General features: G+C 38.6%; 3 protein-coding genes across 4 annotated transcripts; all 3 read left to right on the top strand.

The window, feature by feature from the left end:
- Positions 1-296: 296 nt before the first annotated feature.
- On the top strand, positions 297-6117 carry LOC103992446 (dual specificity protein phosphatase 1). The gene is made up of 7 exons (XM_009412141.3): positions 297-440; positions 735-935; positions 1049-1184; positions 2729-2849; positions 4122-4267; positions 4909-4960; positions 5813-6117. Exons 2-6 carry the CDS (start codon positions 828-830, stop codon positions 4932-4934), a joined length of 537 nt encoding a protein of 178 aa, XP_009410416.2. The 5' UTR covers positions 297-440; positions 735-827; the 3' UTR covers positions 4935-4960; positions 5813-6117.
- A 135-nt stretch (positions 6118-6252) lies between these two features.
- LOC135679307 (transcription factor MUTE-like) lies at positions 6253-8164 on the top strand. 2 transcript variants are annotated; one of them, XM_065192900.1, is made up of 6 exons: positions 6253-6397; positions 6504-6555; positions 6720-7076; positions 7178-7302; positions 7393-7776; positions 7921-8164. In XM_065192900.1, exons 3-6 carry the CDS (start codon positions 7064-7066, stop codon positions 8035-8037), a joined length of 639 nt encoding a protein of 212 aa, XP_065048972.1. In that variant the 5' UTR covers positions 6253-6397; positions 6504-6555; positions 6720-7063; the 3' UTR covers positions 8038-8164. The 2 variants fall into 2 exon arrangements, with proteins under 2 accessions (XP_065048972.1, XP_065048973.1); XM_065192901.1 differs by having other exon boundaries at positions 7170-7302.
- Positions 8165-9887: 1723 nt separating this feature from the next.
- LOC103992444 (uncharacterized) lies at positions 9888-18684 on the top strand. The gene is made up of 8 exons (XM_065192861.1): positions 9888-11186; positions 11321-11480; positions 13569-13679; positions 14256-14338; positions 14418-15212; positions 17447-18053; positions 18136-18391; positions 18470-18684. Exons 5-8 carry the CDS (start codon positions 15107-15109, stop codon positions 18518-18520), a joined length of 1020 nt encoding a protein of 339 aa, XP_065048933.1. The 5' UTR covers positions 9888-11186; positions 11321-11480; positions 13569-13679; positions 14256-14338; positions 14418-15106; the 3' UTR covers positions 18521-18684.
- The last annotated feature ends 11 nt before the right edge of the window (positions 18685-18695 follow it).

The raw sequence follows: 18695 nt of genomic DNA, 5'->3' as shown, positions 1-18695 counted from the left end.
CCGACAGCTCGCACGTGAAATGAGTAAAAGAGAACGGTAGAACTCGCTCGTCATGACGACGTGTGTGAACCCGTCGACATCGCCGAGTTGTCGTGAGTGTGAGAGCGGATCTGGTCGATGTATGTCCAAGTCGGATCCTAGTCTGGTCGGATGTGATGTTGGGAACCATCTACGCACCATCATTGCATATCCAATCAATTACCTTCTGGTTGTGTGGCCAATAACAGACACGAAATGAGCACTTCAGCATATATTTGATGTGGCCGTCCCAACCGAAGCCTCCCCGCTCGATGCCCCTCTCCTTCCCGATCGCTCTTCCGAAGATCTCGCCTTTTGTTCCCCCTCCCCCCCCCGCTCCCCCCCCCCTTCTCTCACTCTCTCTCGATCTCGATCGATCGAAGGTAGGCTGCGGCAGAGAAAGGCCGGATTTAGGATACGAGGTTAGTTTTTCCCCTTTGGTTTGATTTCTTTCTAGGGTTCTGTCTCTTTGAAGCCGTCAGCATTCGCTTTTAATGTTCGATTCTTTAGCGCTGGGTTACAATGTTGTTTCAGAAGCGGATTAGCTTGCGCTTTAATTGTTTGTTAACTTCTTTGTCGAAGCCTAATTTGAAATTGAGGTTCTTGAGTTGATTCTGTTTGTATACTGTGTTCGATGTGTGGGTAAGTTTGCTGTGGTGGTCGAATTCGGATACATTAGGGTGGTTTTTCCCTCTCAGTCTCTCTCTCTTCTACAGAACTAGGAAGACTCTGTGACGAGGGAGACGCTGCCGTTGGCTGCCTAATTCACTGTCGCATAACAATAGCTTTGTCTGGGCATCCGATTAAACATGTCTCAGATGGATGGGCTTCAAAGGGGTAGGATTCTCAACTGCGTCCAGGCGTTCTGTGCTGCAAGATATGCCAGGGAGGACAACGTTCCATGTCAGATTGAGGAGGTAACACGAGAGCAAAACGGCAATCGAATACGAGTTTATTAGCTTTTCTAAGGATTTAGATTTTGGAACTGATAATGATACTTGGATATCTTTGCCGGCTTCAATTGCCTCAGGGTTTGTTTCTGGGTTCAGTTGGCGCGGCGCTTAACAAGTCAGCGTTGAAAGACTTGAACATCACCCACATCTTAACAGTGGCCAAATCCCTGGACCCTGCATTTCCTATTGACTTTGTCTATAAGAAGATTGATGGTATGATGAATTGTTCTGTGCATGTTAAATTGGTTGATTACATGACCCACAACTAGAAAGTTTCTTGATTAGTGCCTTCTTAACATGTGCTTTAATATGAATATTGGGTTACTGATAACTAATATCTTGCTTGTATCCGAGAACTTCAAATTTGTCTATTTGTTGCTTTGGTGGCATTAACTATTGAGATTCACAGCTTGACACCTTCTGTTATTTGTATTTGTTCTGAAACTTAATTTCTGGTAATTTTTGTGTTACTGTTTCAGTTCTTTATATTAGTTATATTTTTGCTTTATTGTGAGTCCTCAGTGTTGTTCAAGAATTGCTATCACTAAATTTTGTGTATGATTGTCGATGCTACTATGATCCCTGGTTTTCATCCTGAAGACTTAATTTTATTTTGATTTAATAGTCTCTATTTGGTCTTATTGAAAGTAAAGAATGTCAATTAAAGTTTTGTCTGCTCCCTGAATGTCAAGAAATTTGAATATCTAATCCCTCAAAGACTGAATATTACTTTGAAGACTGAATATCAAATCCCTCCTGCCTTACTTTTCCTTTCTTTTCTCTTGTTAGTAGGTCCAGCAAACCGAAAGCTCCTTTCTTGCTGGTTTGTTATCAGAGTTATCATAATTGTTGATCTTTTGTTAATTAGAATTGAACTTTTTATACTCTTCCAAGACTGAATAGATCTCCTTTAAAACCATGGAGGAGTGTCTGCACTATATTAGATAGGATTTGTAACCATGCTGGACTGGGGCCTTTTGCGCTGAATTCTGCTGGATTGACTCATCTAAGGGTAGCATCAAAGTGTCCTGAACTGAATCGTACTGACCCAACCAGTAATTTGGCCTTTGGCCTTTAAAAGAAGGCTAAATAGGACCGCGTAGGTTCTGGCTATGCCCTGAGCTGGCAGAAGATGGTCTGAAGTTGGGCAATATTGCATCTAACTGTAACCTGCATTGTTCAAATCCAATGTGTTTCCTATTGTTGCAAGTCAGGTTCTTCCATTTGGCATCATATTGAAAAGCTTTCAGATTCTTGCCTAAGCAAAAGTTCAATTCGACTGTTAAACTATAACATAGAGCAATTTTTTGAAGCCTGATTTCTTATATATAGTCAGATCGTATTCATATTGGTTACTTGGTAACGATTACACAATAGATCTATCACCAATTAAATATCTGCAAGTTATATCTTTTAAATTAGTTCTCTTCTCTTGCTTATGAAGGTTGTTTTTGCTTTGATTTCCTTATCACTAATATAAGGAATCTAATATGCCCTTCTTGTAAAGATGATGCAAAACATAGAGATGTTTTTGTTTGCTATCCGTTTAGGGTGATTGCCAGGGATTCTCACTCCATCTGCAGCCTATAATTGGTAGCAGTAAAATGTCAAGAAGTTCTAACGACACTTTTATGTAATTAAGAAATAAGTTTTCTGAAACCAACATTTGTGCATTTCTTTTCCCTTGATAAATGCACAACTTACTTTAAGTATATAAAATTCTTGGACTAATTCTTTTCTTCTTTTATTGTATCTAGTGTTTGACACCCCAGGCACAGAGTTGGATAAGTATTTTGATGAATGCTTTAGTTTCATTGATGAAGCTAGAAGTGCAGGTGGTGGCGTGTTGGTTCATTGCTTTGCAGGAATGTCAAGAAGGTAAGCTTGTTGTTTACTGCTAAGCTGGTTTTAAAATCTTTTGAATGAAAGCACTATTTAAAAGAATAATGGAGTGATTGATTCAAAATTGCATTGTGAGTTTCAAACTCCAAGGCCTTCTATAATTTTGCAGGAAGCTAAAATCCAGATGCAAAAACAGTATTTTCATGCCTACAAGATCCGGATTCACTTGTATTTATTTTTATGAGCTCATAATGAGATCAATTATTCATCTGAGTATCCTCAAAAGTCAAAACAACCAGCAAGATTGTGGCAAGCATATTCAAATACACAATTTTATTTACATAATTCTTCACAATTGTTTAATATTCCTTAATGCATAACAATGGTGCAAATATTGATTAGAATCAGAATATAAATGTAACACTAACTTGATCGACCATCTTCATTGAAGACTATATACCTCATCATTTCCTAAAGGGTCTTAATCATCGAGAAGTAGTATTAGCTAAAAATGTTCATAGTATTTCATCTCAACAAGTAAATCAAAATTACATGATAAAGTTCTGGTTGCATTAATATACAAGTTGATTAATCTAATAGTAATTTCCAAGATAAAGTATGGGCAGGATTCAAATCCAAATCCTGGTAAGAAAGCATTACTGATGGTGGTTCCTTTGGAGATTCAAAATTGTGCATATTCTCTTTTCGGTTCATTAATTTACTAGGACACATCAAAACATATGTTGAGTTTCGAATGTTCTATGAGATAGTTTTGGTTGGTGTATGATCACATAGGCATATTGTAGTTAGGCTGCATCTATAGTTTGTGCTACAGGTATTTGTACTAGGTAAGTAGGTATTATATTTATATTGATATGCAATATGAGGAAGTTAGTCATATTTGGGTGGCTATTCTGAGTCATCATTGTTTGTGATTTTCATTTTACATATAATTATCATTTTAAGCGGCTGCAATTAGCATCAGAGCTCCACAATAATTTCATTGTATGCAATGTCATGCATCCTTTTAACTTTTTAGATGCTGCATTATAATTCTTATATGTGGTGTATGGCTAGGTATCTTAACAGGAAATATGTTTTCTGGCATGCTAGTTGCGATATGTGATATTTTTTGGGCAGCAATCTTGAAAGTCTCTGGTTTGATACCAAATGCTGTGGGATTAAATTAAAGAATAAATATTTGGAAATCTTCATTTTGTGGTGTGGAAGTTCTAAATATTTGAAAAAATATAATACTTACACATTTTGTTTGGTGCAATCAACTAGCTGCTAATAGTTATTTTACAGTGTCACTGTTGTTGTTGCTTATTTGATGAAGAAGCATCGGATGAGTCTTTCGGATGCATTGGCACTAGTTAGGAGCAAGCGACCACATATAGCCCCTAATCATGGTTTTCTTACTCAATTGGCGAACTTCGAGAAATCTCTTGGAGGTAATATACAGTTACAATGCCTTTTGATTTAAAATATTATGATTTAAGATATTGTTCCGCATTATTTCTATTGGATGTTTTGGACATATAAAATAAGAATTAGTGACTTATGAAATATTTGTGTTTTTTTTTCCTTGAAGATGTTTCCATTGTTTTAAAATTTTGGAAGCTTTAATTTTCTGCTTTCAATAATCCTAGGGACAAAAAGTAAGACTGTGACAGCAGGATAGTTGAGCAGAATGCAGGTGCTATTCCACATAAATAAACTCATATGCACCACAATATTTTCATTTTTTGTTCCCAAAATTTTGATGCAAGAAGTTTCTATTCATTGTTAGAAAAAAGACCATACAGGGCTTGTGCATTGAAATCTAGTTCCTTCTTCTATTTTGTTATTTGCTTCCTACCATCTGGATGAGGGTGCTGAGTGATGCCTGTGCTAATTACATGCTGGCCGCATAATATTCTGTACATAGTGCTATTTATCCACTTTCACGTCAGGCATCACAAGGTGGCATGGACACAGTAAACAGTCTGTGTTCATATATAGTATACTTAATTATGCATAACTAATTGTTTATCTGAATGTTTTAACATAACTGTTCCTAAAGTTGCTGATCAATTTTTTTCATATTAAACAGTGAATCGAGGCACAAGTTCTATCTAAGTTGATCCAAAAGTCAGCATTCGGAGGTTAGATTTCTTTTGGGACATTTTGTTTGTCAGTTTGCCCTTTCACTTCCTGAGTACTCTATTATTGCTCATTGGTGACTTGGAGGTGTACTTATGGTGGATAACTTTATTCAAAAAAGTTGTTTGTTTGTACCCTGTTAATTACATCCAAATCATATTGCTAGTCCTACTCTATTTATGTGTGCAGATAACTATGCATATTCCTTGTAATATCTGATACATGATAATTTTCCAAGTTGACTATATGGAGTTTCATATGTTTTGATTCTAATTTTAGCTGTCTACACCATGTGAATGAGTTGATTTGTCGGGATAATGAAAAATGATCATGACTTTGATAATATTTGCAAGCCTTAATATGAAGTGTTGGGTTGGATTTTTTTATTCCTGTCGTGGGTTGGCTGACGAACTTTTGTTGCTATTGAATTTTTATTTCATTATCTCTGCAAATGACATGTTCTATCGATGTGATTCAGACAGATTATCATACTGCTGGAAATAGGAACATGAGGTTCGCAATGTAGGAAACTTTATATGATAATGTTGTCCATTATAGATCAGTACATGTTAAGGTAGTATCTATCTTGTATGTATTACATTTTTGGTTGCTGAGTTTGTTACTTTTCCACTTAATGACATAGTTTAAGTGTTTTAGTACATTCAAGAAAAATGTTTGCAGTTCTATTTGTCATTTGTCATATACCAAAACCAGGTAATTTAACTTATTTGTGTTGTGGTGGTCGGAGCCCATAACAAATCAAACATTATCTAATACCATTAGATTGAACATCTTCTAGATTTATCTTAACACTTCATTCAATTAAGATAATTATGAAAGCTTTGTCTTGTTAGGTTACTGTGAAAGCTTTGGGAGCTGGAGAGTTCTCTTATCCAAGGATTTCTTGTACATGTCTTCAGAGAATAAGAGCATGGGATAGATGAACTGTTGGGACTTACATGCCAACACCGCAGGTTCTTCACCAAGGGCTATTTTCCTTTTCTACAAAAAAAATTCTCACATATAGTAGTCACAGTATTGTAATATACTTGCCTTGATTGCATGACACAGCAGAAATCTGGCTTCTAAAGTGACATGATATATGTAAACAAAATTGTGTTCTTTTCCAAGTTCAAATGATAAACTCAGCACATTTGTATGTTGTGTGTGAAAAAGCAAAAATATTCGCCATATTGTTGCCATCATAATCACCTTTGCGAGATGTTTGTGATGGTAGAGGATTTCTAAACGCATCTCCCTTAAGCTGCTGTCATGACAATAGTTTTAGATTTTTATTGGTGCCATTCAAACCCTAATTGGAGTCGGTAATGTTGCAAGCTGGGATGATAAAATTGCTTTCTTGTCATAATCACGACTATTCTGAAGGAACTGAAGCAGCATAAATGAATGCAGAGCCTAAAAAAGCCTGATGGCAGGAGGTATGACATCTGTTCATACTATATTTATTCATAAAGTGAGCAGTAAAACAACACAAATTACATTATTGTTTTGAATATCTTTAAATGGATATATCAACTTGTGCAGGATGTTTAGATGAAACCTATGCTCCATCACAGTTGGCATGAATCCAGTGCAGGTCCTCTCTCTTATCTCTAATGTTTAGATATCTTGTAAAGATGAAGCCTAGCGAATATTAATTAATATATGCAAAAAATAAAAAATAAAAATATTTATTTTAATAAAGCGAAAAAAAAGAACTACTCTCACCTGCCACTTATCAAGAAGTGTCAGCATTTGTAGCAAGCATACGATGGTGGACAAAAGGAAGGATGGGATTCTTTGATGTGCGGGCGATGCATCCGTGGAGGCATGACTCGGTGGAAGGAAGGAAGGAGGGGGTTCACGGCAGAAGCGCTTGCTTGTTTAGGGTTGAGAGAAACCCGTGAGAGCGTGACTGTGGAGTGAATGCCACGGACTGAAGTGACTCACTTCTCCCTTCCTCCTCCTTATCAATGAAGCCTGTCCGAGTTTGTGATCAGCGAGTTCAGCCAGACCCACCCCGTCCTGTGCGTGCGTGCGTCCTGCGGTGGCCACTCGGAGTATTAGCTGCCACTCTGCTCACGAGGGCGCAGCCACGCCATTGAATGCCCCCTCCAGGTCCGCAACCCCACTCCACTCTCTGCTTCCCCTCCACCCACCCTGCCTGCCTGCATGCACGCACCACCGGTATTAATATGTCGTCAAGGTTAGGGTTTCAGCTGCAGCTCCGCTCCCTCCCTCCGCAGCCATGTCCCACATCGCCGTCGAAAGGAACAGGAGAAGGCAGATGAACGAGCATCTCAAGGTCCTGCGCACCCTCACCCCTTCCTTCTACATCAAGAGGGTAAGTAAACCACGTCCTCCCTCGCTTCTCTCCGTGTTTCCTGATGTGCGCTCACCGATTGATTGGTTGATCTCTGTGATGTGCGATAAGGGAGACCAAGCATCCATCATCGGAGGAGCCATAGAGTTCATCAAGGAGCTGCAGCAGGTCCTGCACTCCCTGGAGGCCAAGAAGAAGCGTAAGAGCTTGAGCCCCAGCCCCACTCCGAGCCCACGGCCGCTTCTCCAGCTGACACCATCACCGACGTCCAGCAGCCCCGACACGGTCAAGGAGCTCGGCGCCTGCTGCAACTCCCCCGTCGCGGATGTCGAGGCCAAGCTTTCCGGCTCCAACGTGCTTCTGAGGACGCTCTCCAAGCGCATCCCGGGTCAGGTGGTCAAGATCATCACCGTCCTCGAGAGGCAGGCGTTCGAAATCCTCCACCTCAACATCAGCAGCATGGAAGACACCGTGCTCTACTCCTTCGTCATCAAGGTTTTGCACCCTGCAACCAATCATCATCTTTCTCTCCTTCCAGAAACCGATCATCATCTTTTTGCTCCTCGATCATGAGACTTGTAGTGGAAGAGAATTCTGATTCCTTATACTTCCTCGATCTCTTGTTCTTGTTGTTTGCAGATTGGACTCGAATGCCAACTGAGTGTGGAAGAGCTTGCGTTAGAGGTCCAAAGGAGCTTTTGCGAAGAGATTGGGTACCCAAGAAGCTTAGGTGATGCATGTACTATAGATGGTTGAATACATACTGATCGAATAGTAGTGTATGAGGTGCCCTCCTCGAGTATCTCATCAACAACAATGTGGATGTAAATCTTGTTTTTGTTTTCCCATGTGGACGTAAATATGAGACGATGATTATTGGCTACCTCCTCTTGTGCCTACACGGCCAAAAGACAAAAAGAAAGATAATTTTAAGCTATCCTCTCTAGAAATATTTCATAAAATATTTGTCTCCTCATCTAACACGCATAAAAGGTTATTTTGAAATACTAATGGATATTAGACTTTAATTTATCACCATATTGATTATTTTCATCCTTAAGCTCGATAAATTTGATTATTAAAGGGATCGAGTCGAGAAATCCTCTCCCTGCCCTTGATCTCTATGTAAATAACTCGAATAGCCCCGGAGCGACCATCTCATGAACACCTTATCCAATCTATACATAGGAGACTTCATCATTATTTTCCAATGGAATAATTCTATCAATTTAAGTAGTGTAAAAGAATTGAAGAGCAATATATCCCGTGCAAAATGAATATATACAATGACTTTTTGCTTTCTCATTGCCTTGTATTGCTTGGTAGTTAAAGAGACTAAAGCCAAAGATAGGTTTGGGAAGGATCAAATATGGCAACTAGGCTGAACCATTTTCATAAATTATTAACATGGAACGAACGATAAGAATGACAATCATAAACTTTTTTTTTTTAAATTGGTAGATCGGGAAACTTCTTAAGACCTTGATCTTCATGAAAATGTTATCTCGGGAGCTTGAGGTTCTCACCTCAGAGACACCTCAGATAGTCCTAAGCATATGGGTTCAGACTATGTTGGACTGCTTAAGACATTAATAATATTTTTTCCTAACACATCGTTTTCTTTTTTTCTTCGTTTCATACGATTCTTAAAATGCTTGAAGAATATCGTACTGTGTTGAGTATTATTGAATCAAATCTCATGTTACTAACTTAAGTATCGGATAGATTAGGTAGAGAAACCTCTCATGACATTAATCTTTGTGAAAGTGATACCTCGGAAGCTTAGGGTTCCCACTTCAGAGACACATCGGATAGTCATACGCATATGAGTCTAGACTATATTGGACTGAGTAAGACGTCAATAATATCTTTTTTTAATATACTATTTTCTTTTTTTCTTCATATCATATGATGTCCGAAATACTTGAAGAATATCCTACTATGAGAGTATTATTGAATCAAATCTCATATTACTAACTTAAGCATAAGATGGATTAGATCGAAAAATCTCTTATCACTTTGATCTTCCTGAAGATGATGCCACGAGAACTTAAGGTTTCTAATAGTACTATGCATATGAGTCCAAACTATCTCGGACCGACTAAGATGTCAATAATATTTTTTTATAACATATTTTATTTTCTTCGGATCATACAAATAGTCGAAGAATATCTTACTATGCGGAGGATTATTGAATTAAATCTATGGATTTTTAGCTGCATCATATGCTGAAACACCTGCGGTTACACTTCTCCACAGCACTGCTAACAATAAAAACTCCAACATAATGATTTTTTTTTTTTTTTGGGTCCAACCTTTAAATCCTTTGTATGGAATCAATAATGCAGCTGATAGAAAGACATTTTGGAAACTAAAATAAAATACAATGATTGGAGAATTTGTCTGCAAATTAACTAAGCTGTATGCCAGAAAAGATAAACAAACAAAACTGTTTACCTTCTGAAGAAATTAACGAAGAAATAAAGACAAAAAATCAAAAGGTTGATGAAGGGGGAAATCTACGGCAGTAAGTGAACACTGCTGTCTGTCATCAGCACTTAATCGTGAGCCCTTCGCGATATCATCTCTTTGGTCCTTTCCTAACCGTCTTGCGCTTTCGAGACCTAGAGATTGTATCGAGATTCCATTTCGTTTGTCGTTTTTTCTTGATGATGCGTTGCGACCGGTGGAGTTTTGGTGTCGAACGGATTTTCTTGATTCCACATCAAGATGTTGTTCATGATTCGTGCTATCCGGTTTTGTTCTTGTGAATTTGGTGCATCCTAGCGCCTTCGTTGCGGGTTTCCGTGATCCGCTCTTAGAGTTCTCTTTTGGCCATCGATGGCATGGCGTGCAGCGGTTTCAGGATACGAAGAAATCGTATCAAGATTTTACTTCATGTCGGCGGCATGTTTGTAGTGGTTGCAAGAACTAGTATCGGAATTGACTTAACCGATCTGATATGAAGAAATTGTATCGAGATTCAATTTCATATCAAGAATCGGTCATTTTTGCTTGAAAGAATTTTCTTGGGTGGTAGACCAATCTAGGGTTACAAAATTATTCATGTTTTGTGCCACCCTCCATGTGTTTGTGCTTTGCTCTGATAAAGGGAATATGAGGTAGTGGTGGGTTTTAACGGTGGAGTACGAAGCTGCTTGGACCGAAGCGACCAATACCTATTTGGTTTTGATCTTTGATGTTTAATGGATGATATATTCTGGAAATTAAATTGGGAATGCATTGTAGTACTTGGAAATTTGTTAGCCAGATCATGCTTGTCACTCATTCATTTGGCCATTTGGTAGCTCCTTCGAGGACTCGAATCCTTTACTTTTTCCAGTCTCTTCCTCTACTATTTCTAACGTGTTTTACCATGTGCGGATATACTTGGAAGTAATTGTCTTTTACCTGTTCCTTTTATTACATGTTTGAATCGATGGTAAATTGATATGAAGTATTAATATTTCTTCTACCACTCTACTATCGTTCTCTATTCTATGTTTAATTTCAATTATTCGGCTCTATGATTTCATCTAATATTAACCTGGTTCAGAATCAGTGGATTTTAGAATTTGTGATTCGACCATACGTATCAAATATTTAGAAAGTGAGATCCCAAAAGAACAAATTAATTTGTTGAGCTAATCATACTCTTCATGTTTTTTTTTGTGCTGTTTTAACTTTATGATGCGCTTTATTTAAGTTAATATTCTGATTTATTCACAATACCGTAAGAAACGGTCAGAAACTGTTTTTTAGGCTAACCAATTTGTAACTCCATATTGCAAATCACAGCCAGAGCATCAAGGACATCCTTTATGTTAGAAGATATCATGGAGTGTATATTATGTAATTTGCATAAAGTTCAGAAAAGTTTGCACTTTTGGCAATCTCGGGCTGAGGTGATTGTTGTGTGTGTCTATTTCATTGCTAATTTAGTATCACTTGCTTTATAATGCTAGAAGATAAAGAGTCACTTCAAAAATAATCTTGAGATGTTTACCCTTGTTCTTATTGATGTTTCTTCTAATTTTAGGGAACAAATGCTCAGAAGATTTATTTCATGATCTTTGAAAGAAGACCATAGGGCTTTATCGATGGGACTTATGAAATGTTAAGCAGAATTGGAATGAATGGATCTCCCTTCCAGCATTTATCTCATGTTGCATTCGAAAGCTGAAGCTGGATCTTGAGACGTAAGTTGAATAATTTTCATCTGGATGTTCTAATCAATTATACATTATCTTGTGATGTTGTGACTGCACTAAAGGAAAACTTTCTATATAGAGCAATGCTTGAACTGGATCAGATTCTCAAGACAAATGAAATCAAATTTTCTATTCTTGTTGCTCTACCAGCCTTTTTTCTTTCTCTTGTTCTGCTTATGTTGGTCCGAGTGTGGGTGATGCTGGTGGGTATCTAATGTTGTTAGCAAGGATTTTAATTTCGAATGATACCACTTGTATCGGATGGTACGTACCGGTCCGCTAGCAGATCGGTACGCGGACGGCGTACCGGGCGGTACCGTCGATTGGGGCTGTTTCTGTCCCGTTACCCCCGAAATCGATCGGTGATGGTCGATTTAGACCATCGTCGCCTGCAACCGGACGGTATTAGCCGAGGGAGAAGGAAGAAGAGAGAGAAGAAGAGGGAGAACCTGGAGATCCGACATCGCTCTCCCTCGACGATCTCGATCCGTCGTCGCCCTCCCTCGCCGGATGCCGCAGATGAGATGTCGCCTCTTCCTCGTCTGAGGCGACGAGGCCTCGGTGTCATCGACGACTTCTCCTCATCCGTGCTCGTCGAGGCTTTTCGGGGAGAAGAAACCGAACGTCATCGAGGCGATGTTTCTTCTCCCCATGCCGACAGAAGAAACGAGGCGTTTTCGTCTCGTCATCCTTTTTTATTTAACTTTTTTAATTATATATTTATATACCGAACGGTACGCCAAAACGTACTGCTTGGTATACTCGTACCGTACTGAGCTGAGCTCAATACTCTGGTATGGTACGAAATTACAAACCTTGATTGTTAGATCTTTATATGTTTTGCAAATTTTTTTTATATGCAATGGGAATCTTAATATGTTTGGCAAATGAAATAGTTTTTTAGTGTCAATTTATAAAAATAAAGGTGACATTCAAAATTATTTAAATTATAGAGAATTAAAATCATGAGTTTTACTATGAACTTTTGGAAAAGAGTTACAGAAATTAGGATAAGACTTAATATCTTTGAAAATCAATTTGATTTGATGCTTGGAAGATTAATCATAGAAGCTATTTATTTATTAAGAAAATTAATGAAAAAATATATGGAGAAAAAAAAAGGTTTGTACGTAGTCAAAAGATGCTATGGGCATGTGCTAAGGAGATCTCCAAATACTATAGTTAGAAGAGATGAAATAATTAATGTTAGTAATACAAGAAGAGATAGAGGAAGATTTGAAATGATTTAATAGAAATTATAAATAAAGATTGAATTATTCTAAACTTAATATTATAAATTATTCAAATATTAGTATATATAAAAAATGTAGTTTCTTTTATAGTTATTGGATATTTGAAAAGGTAGTTTCTTTTATAATTATTTTGGTAGTTATTTACCAATGATTGTCTCTTTTGTGAAAATATCTATAAATATGTATTTGAGAGTAAATTATAAAAAATAATCTCTTTTGTATTCTTCTTCTTTATTTACTTCAAAAATAACTCTCCAAGTGATTGAATTAGACATTCTCTAATTTCTCTTCGAAAATTCTTTATTATTTGCTTAATACAGATTTTCTAAAGACTTGTCATATCCACTAAATGCATCAAACACATAACAATCTTATTGAGAAGAGGATACAAATATCATTTTTAGGAAATTATTTATACATGTTTCAAGCCTAGATACATTTCTTATAGTGTTCTTGATCTTATGTTTGTTTTTTATAGTTGGTTTCCATAGTGTTATTCATCCTCTTCATTGTTATATTTTCCAACGCTTAACAAATGACTTCTTAGAGATCTCAATAACAGCAAAAGATCCATGTAGTCGGCCCTAGATTGTTGGGACATATGGCTTTGTTGTTGTTGTCGTTGTTCATGCTTAGTATGTTAAGAACCTTGGTAGGTTGAAATCTACATCTATGAATTGTTTTTTGTGCTTTTTCGAATGTGCTTAGTGCAGGTTTCACTCGAGGAAATTTTATTATTCTTATGAAGCTCACCTATTAGTGAAATACATTGTTCTGTTGTTAGCCCACTTGAATTTTAATTGCTGTAAGTGGACAATGTTAGGATAAGAGTGCAGAAGGCAGAGGGAGAGTTGCTCGCAGGCAAAGAAGGCTTCTTGTTGTCGAAGTTGAGAGGAGACTAGTGCAGTTCCAGACTTGCATGGATCAAGGAAAGGTAAAGCTGGACTAATCTTTCAGGTTCATTAGATTGCTGAAAATTCAGTTTCTTTCTGTTGGGACATGAGATTGCTTCTTATTAGCGTTTTTGGGATGTTGTTAGGTTAAGATCTGATGCTTCTCGTCCTCGTTTAGTCACTAACAACTGATTTATAAGTAGGAGAATACAATCTCCTCAAACCTTAGTTGCAGCAACTGATAGATCCATATGGGTCCAATCCTGTCCACACCTATATTACTCCCAAGATCATACAAGCTTCTCTCAAGACTATGATTTTAAATGCAGTTCAACAGCTACATAGAAATTATTATTCCTTGTAAATATGAACCATTTGTGTTGCTGAAACATGACTGCTAGAGATTCTTTTCATTATTCCTTTGCAAGTTACACACGAGCTATTGACGCAACTGAGTAGCGCACCTGTTGGGTATGCATGACAGCGTTCATGAATAACATAAAATTCTTTAGTTTTTTCGCTGTTGAAATCATAGCTGATATTTCACTTGGTAACCTCATATTATTTACCAAAGAAAAATGGGTCATGTAGTTTATGCCATTTTTATTGGTAAACAGGAGGAGGATGCTCGATGCACAGAGGGAATGGTGCTGTATAAGCCAGCGGAAAGGCATGCAAAGGAAACCGGCGAGTGGATGAGGTTAGCGTCGATTCCTGTAAATTTCATACTGCAACTCTGAAAGATGTTATTGTTGTAAGTAATTCTTGTCACGTTGCAGGCCGCGAGAGTGTGTAGGCATGCTACCGTTTGATCCTCCATCACCGAGTTCGATGGTGGGACCCGCATCAAAGATACGAGGGGATCCGCCAACATTGTTGACGGCCGAGATTAGATCATACAAATCCATCCCTGGATCCTCATCGCGGCGGTACAAGCTAAACTGAACATGATCTTTGGTTAAATCTAACTCTGCATCTCCTTCCTACGGCTCCATCCAGTCTTCACAACCGAGTAGATGATGGGAAAGATTTGAGCGGTTACGTAACTCTGTGGACGGCCGAGATCACATCATACAAATCCATCCTTGGATCGTGATCGCGCCGCCACAATCTAAACCGGACAAGATCTGGGACAAATCTAACGGCCACCACGGAGCTCGATGGTAGGATCTACGGGGAAGATATCGAGGGGTTGCGTCCACACTTTGGACAGCGGGGACTTATCAAAATCCATCCCTGGATCCGGATCGCTTCGCGTTCGAGAACCCGCGTCGGTCAACTTGTCTGACGACCGATGTACGGTCGGGATTCTTCCATCGAGATGACACAAAAGCTCTCCCCTCCTCTCCCTCGTTTCCTTCGCCCTTACTCTGTTTTCGCTGCAACGGCGGAGGCGGGGAGAGAAGCTAAGGGGAAGTTGTCTGTCGTCCTTCTCCCCTTCTTTTTCTCCCTCTTATAATTCTTATCTATGGATCCTCCGGCGGCGGACGCGCAGAACGAGAGGGAGGGGTTTCTCGCCCTGGTGGACTCCTTCCTCGTTGATGCTCTCGAGAATCCTCGCCATCGGCTCACCGGTACGCGTTCTTCACTCGAATTCTGATGTATTGTCAATGGATTTCTTGCTTAGGGTTTGGATTCTTTCTGATTTGATTCGGCCGTTGATGTAACTTCGGTTCGTGTGGCTACTTTTGTTGGATTGTAGTTTTAGGGTTTGTTGTTGGATTGTGAAGAACATGGTTCTCTTTGTGGGAATTCTTGCGTGTTAATTCGTCGTGTGAATTCTGATTTGATCTGGATCTAGTATGGTAGATGAAGCGTGGGCAAATGAATTTGACATGGTTTGGATTGATTGACTGTTGATGAAGAGATCTGTTGTGGGTTAATAGTTCCTTCGTTCCTTGAGATGGAAACGCCCATCTTTGCTGATGATTCCTTCGATTCCAAAGAATACCATCATAAGATAGTCGCTGCGATCTCTAATTGTGATACCTTTAACTTGAATTTGATGAACAAAATGTTTGAGAATTGCCTACCCAATCTTGTGATTGGGAATTGCCAAATTGATTTCCATGGAAAACAGTACTGATGGCCAAACTGCTGGTAGATCTGTTGTCATAATTGAAATGAAGAGTTTATCATATGATGAAAAGTTTGATCTCTGCGTATTTCTAAAATGTCTTTGGCCAAACTGCTGGTAGATCATGTTGATTCGTTTGGCAGTCCATCACTGCTAGCAGTTGGACTTTCTTTTTAGAATAAAGAGTTCATAACATGACATCTTGTAGAATGTATCATACTGAATCCAATGGCTCAGCACATATCATGCTAGTGAGTTACCAACACCGATATCCCATATCTTGGTGTGCCAACAAGGAATTGTCACCTATGACCCCCTTGGTTTGGGCGATCCATGGGCAACTCAATTGACTTATCTCATATGCATAAGGGATCTCCATGATACCTTATTAACATTTTGATTTGTGTGGCCCAAGCATGTTTTCTACATTAAGCTTTGTCCAATCCAGGTTAGTTCATCTTTATTCAGTGTTTCTTGGCCTATGGACAAAGAGGATCAAGAATAGCCACTTGTCATATTTGACTAAGACGACCCCCCTTTCCCTTCTTGGTGCTACACATTGTAGGTACAATCCATGATGAATTGCCAGGTGGTAGAAAATGTATCACAGGATTTTGCTAATGATATTCTTTTTCTGCTTGATGAGAGCCATTATAGGATGTATTCTGGTCAAATTTTTGGAAACCAAGGGTTCTAAGCAAGACTTATGACTACGAACATAAAGTTTAACTTTATATTCATTATGAGAACCCATGATATTTACTACTTGCTAGTGATCTTGTTTTAGTTGATGAGAACCAATATAGTGCAACACCAAGGGAAAATATGTCAAAGAATCTAATTATACTAATCCAACTTTAGCAACACCAAGGGAAAACCTAAAGTTACAGCTGAATAGACAGATCAAAATTTCCTAGTTGCAAAATCTTTTTAGAATTTGGATCTATCATTGAATTTTATTGAATTTGGGTCTATCGTTGACAACACATTGAAGAAGATATCATCATGGAACTAAATGAGTTGGATAAAGTGGAGAGTGGCATTCCTGTGATTGTTGTTCTCTCTTTAGATAAAAAAGGATTACAGAACACTTTTGTATGTTCCATGGTTAGGAAATTGTATATCTTAATAGAAGAGAAAGATTAGGAAATGTTTTCACTTTGTGTATTTGGGAGAGTTTTAACTGTGGATAAAATGAAGATAAATTGTTTAGGTGTTTAGGATATTTCCAAAGAGACTCTTAATGCACCTATCGTGAGGTGCATGATATGTCAATTTTGGATATCCGACTTGTCATTTTAATTGAGCCAGCATCAACCTTAAGTTGTTTATTTGTAGCTAAATCTCGAGTTGTATGCACTTCAAAATTGCATACATTTTCTATTATGGGTTACTTGGCTAATAAAATATGGTTATTTTTTGGTTTTTTACTTCTTTGGTTGCTTAACTTATTTTTAATGTGGAAAGGGTCCAAGTACATATGTTGGTTTTTAATCAAGACAACTTCTCTGGTATTTCATCCGCTGGCATAGTTGAACTTTTGATAGTTGATTGCAACACATCCTCGTGCTTGTTTTTATCATAACTTTTTACTGTTTACCACACTTGCTATTTGGTTGAAAACAAATTTAGTAGGTTGAAGGAAGTGGAAGTTTATAAACTCCTTTACATATTTTTTTTCTTCTATGAACTTTATACTCATTATGTATCTACTTTGTCTTTAAACTTCAGTTCTGCGAATGGAGTTGGCCATCCAGAGGTTCATGCAGAATCCTGATCAACATCAATTTGAATTTCAGCATTTACCGACTTCCTATCTAAGGTGTGCTGCACATCGTGTTGCTCAGCACTATGGGCTTCATACCATGTCACTCGACAACTCGGTAGATGGTCTAGGCAGCAGGGTGATAGCCAGGAAAACACCTAATAGCAAATATCCAGCTATCTGTTTATCAGAAGTTCCTCCAAAACAAAATGAAAAGGAAATTGCTGAACAATTTAAGATTGCCATTCGTCCAAGGCCAATGAAAGGTTGCCTGAGTGATGATGTCGAGCTGGGACTCAAAAAAGGTGCAGTGAGATCTGTGGAAGAGCGCAAGGAGGAATATGATAGAGCACGTGCCCGCATATTTAGTGGCTCTAGCAGTTTGGAGGGGGATGGATCATCGTCTGCTGATTCAATTGACAGGAGAAGCTTGCCTTCCAGTATGGATGAGCAGGAATATGCACTAGAGGAGATCGAAAAGACCCATAGCAAAGATAGTGCATCTAGGGTTGCCATTTTCCGAGATATGGAGAAGGACCGCACTGATCCAGATTATGATCGGAGTTATGAAAGGTACAGGTCATCTCATTCTATTCCAGTCTCTTTTGTATCCACATGATCTGTCATACCAAGTAACTTGCTCAAACTTCTGCAGGTACGTTAGAGGACCCGCAGCGTACCAGAATTTTGGTCTGCAAGCATGCAATATTCTTCAGCCTCCTTTTGTTCAGTACGAGGCAGATGTTTCCTCATTCAGCCCCATGTCAAGGAACCTAGCTAACCCATCGGTGAACCCATATTTTGCTTTCGGATACAACCAGAACACAAAGGATGCTTTCTGCATGCAGTGGCCCAACCCTGCCATGATGTATGCATACTCCTTCGAACACTTCAGGCAGGCTAAGTTTCAGGTATGCCGATGCGACACCCTGTTTCCGGTGATCCTTGACCGATGAAGAATCTTAATTATTGGTTTCCGTCTTGTGCAGGCACCATTGTATCAGCAACCTCTGAGCTTTGAGCATCCGAGGAACTTCTAGCCCTAGGCAAGCTGTGTCCATCTGTTCTCTTTGGATGTAGAGTAGACGTGGGTTGTTGTTTTGTACTGCTACTTTAAAGACTCTTTAGTCTTTGATTTGGAGGTAGGGGGACACTTGTGTTGTTTGTGTGGTAGATATGTGATCGCCTCTGTACTTTGATTGCAGCGGTGACTCC

Source organism: Musa acuminata, chromosome BXJ1-7 (genome assembly GCF_036884655.1).
Source record: "Musa acuminata AAA Group cultivar baxijiao chromosome BXJ1-7, Cavendish_Baxijiao_AAA, whole genome shotgun sequence".
NCBI classification, from domain to species: domain Eukaryota; kingdom Viridiplantae; phylum Streptophyta; class Magnoliopsida; order Zingiberales; family Musaceae; genus Musa; species Musa acuminata.
Note: the sequence above shows the minus strand (reverse complement) of the source record. Positions and strands in the feature narration are given on the sequence as shown.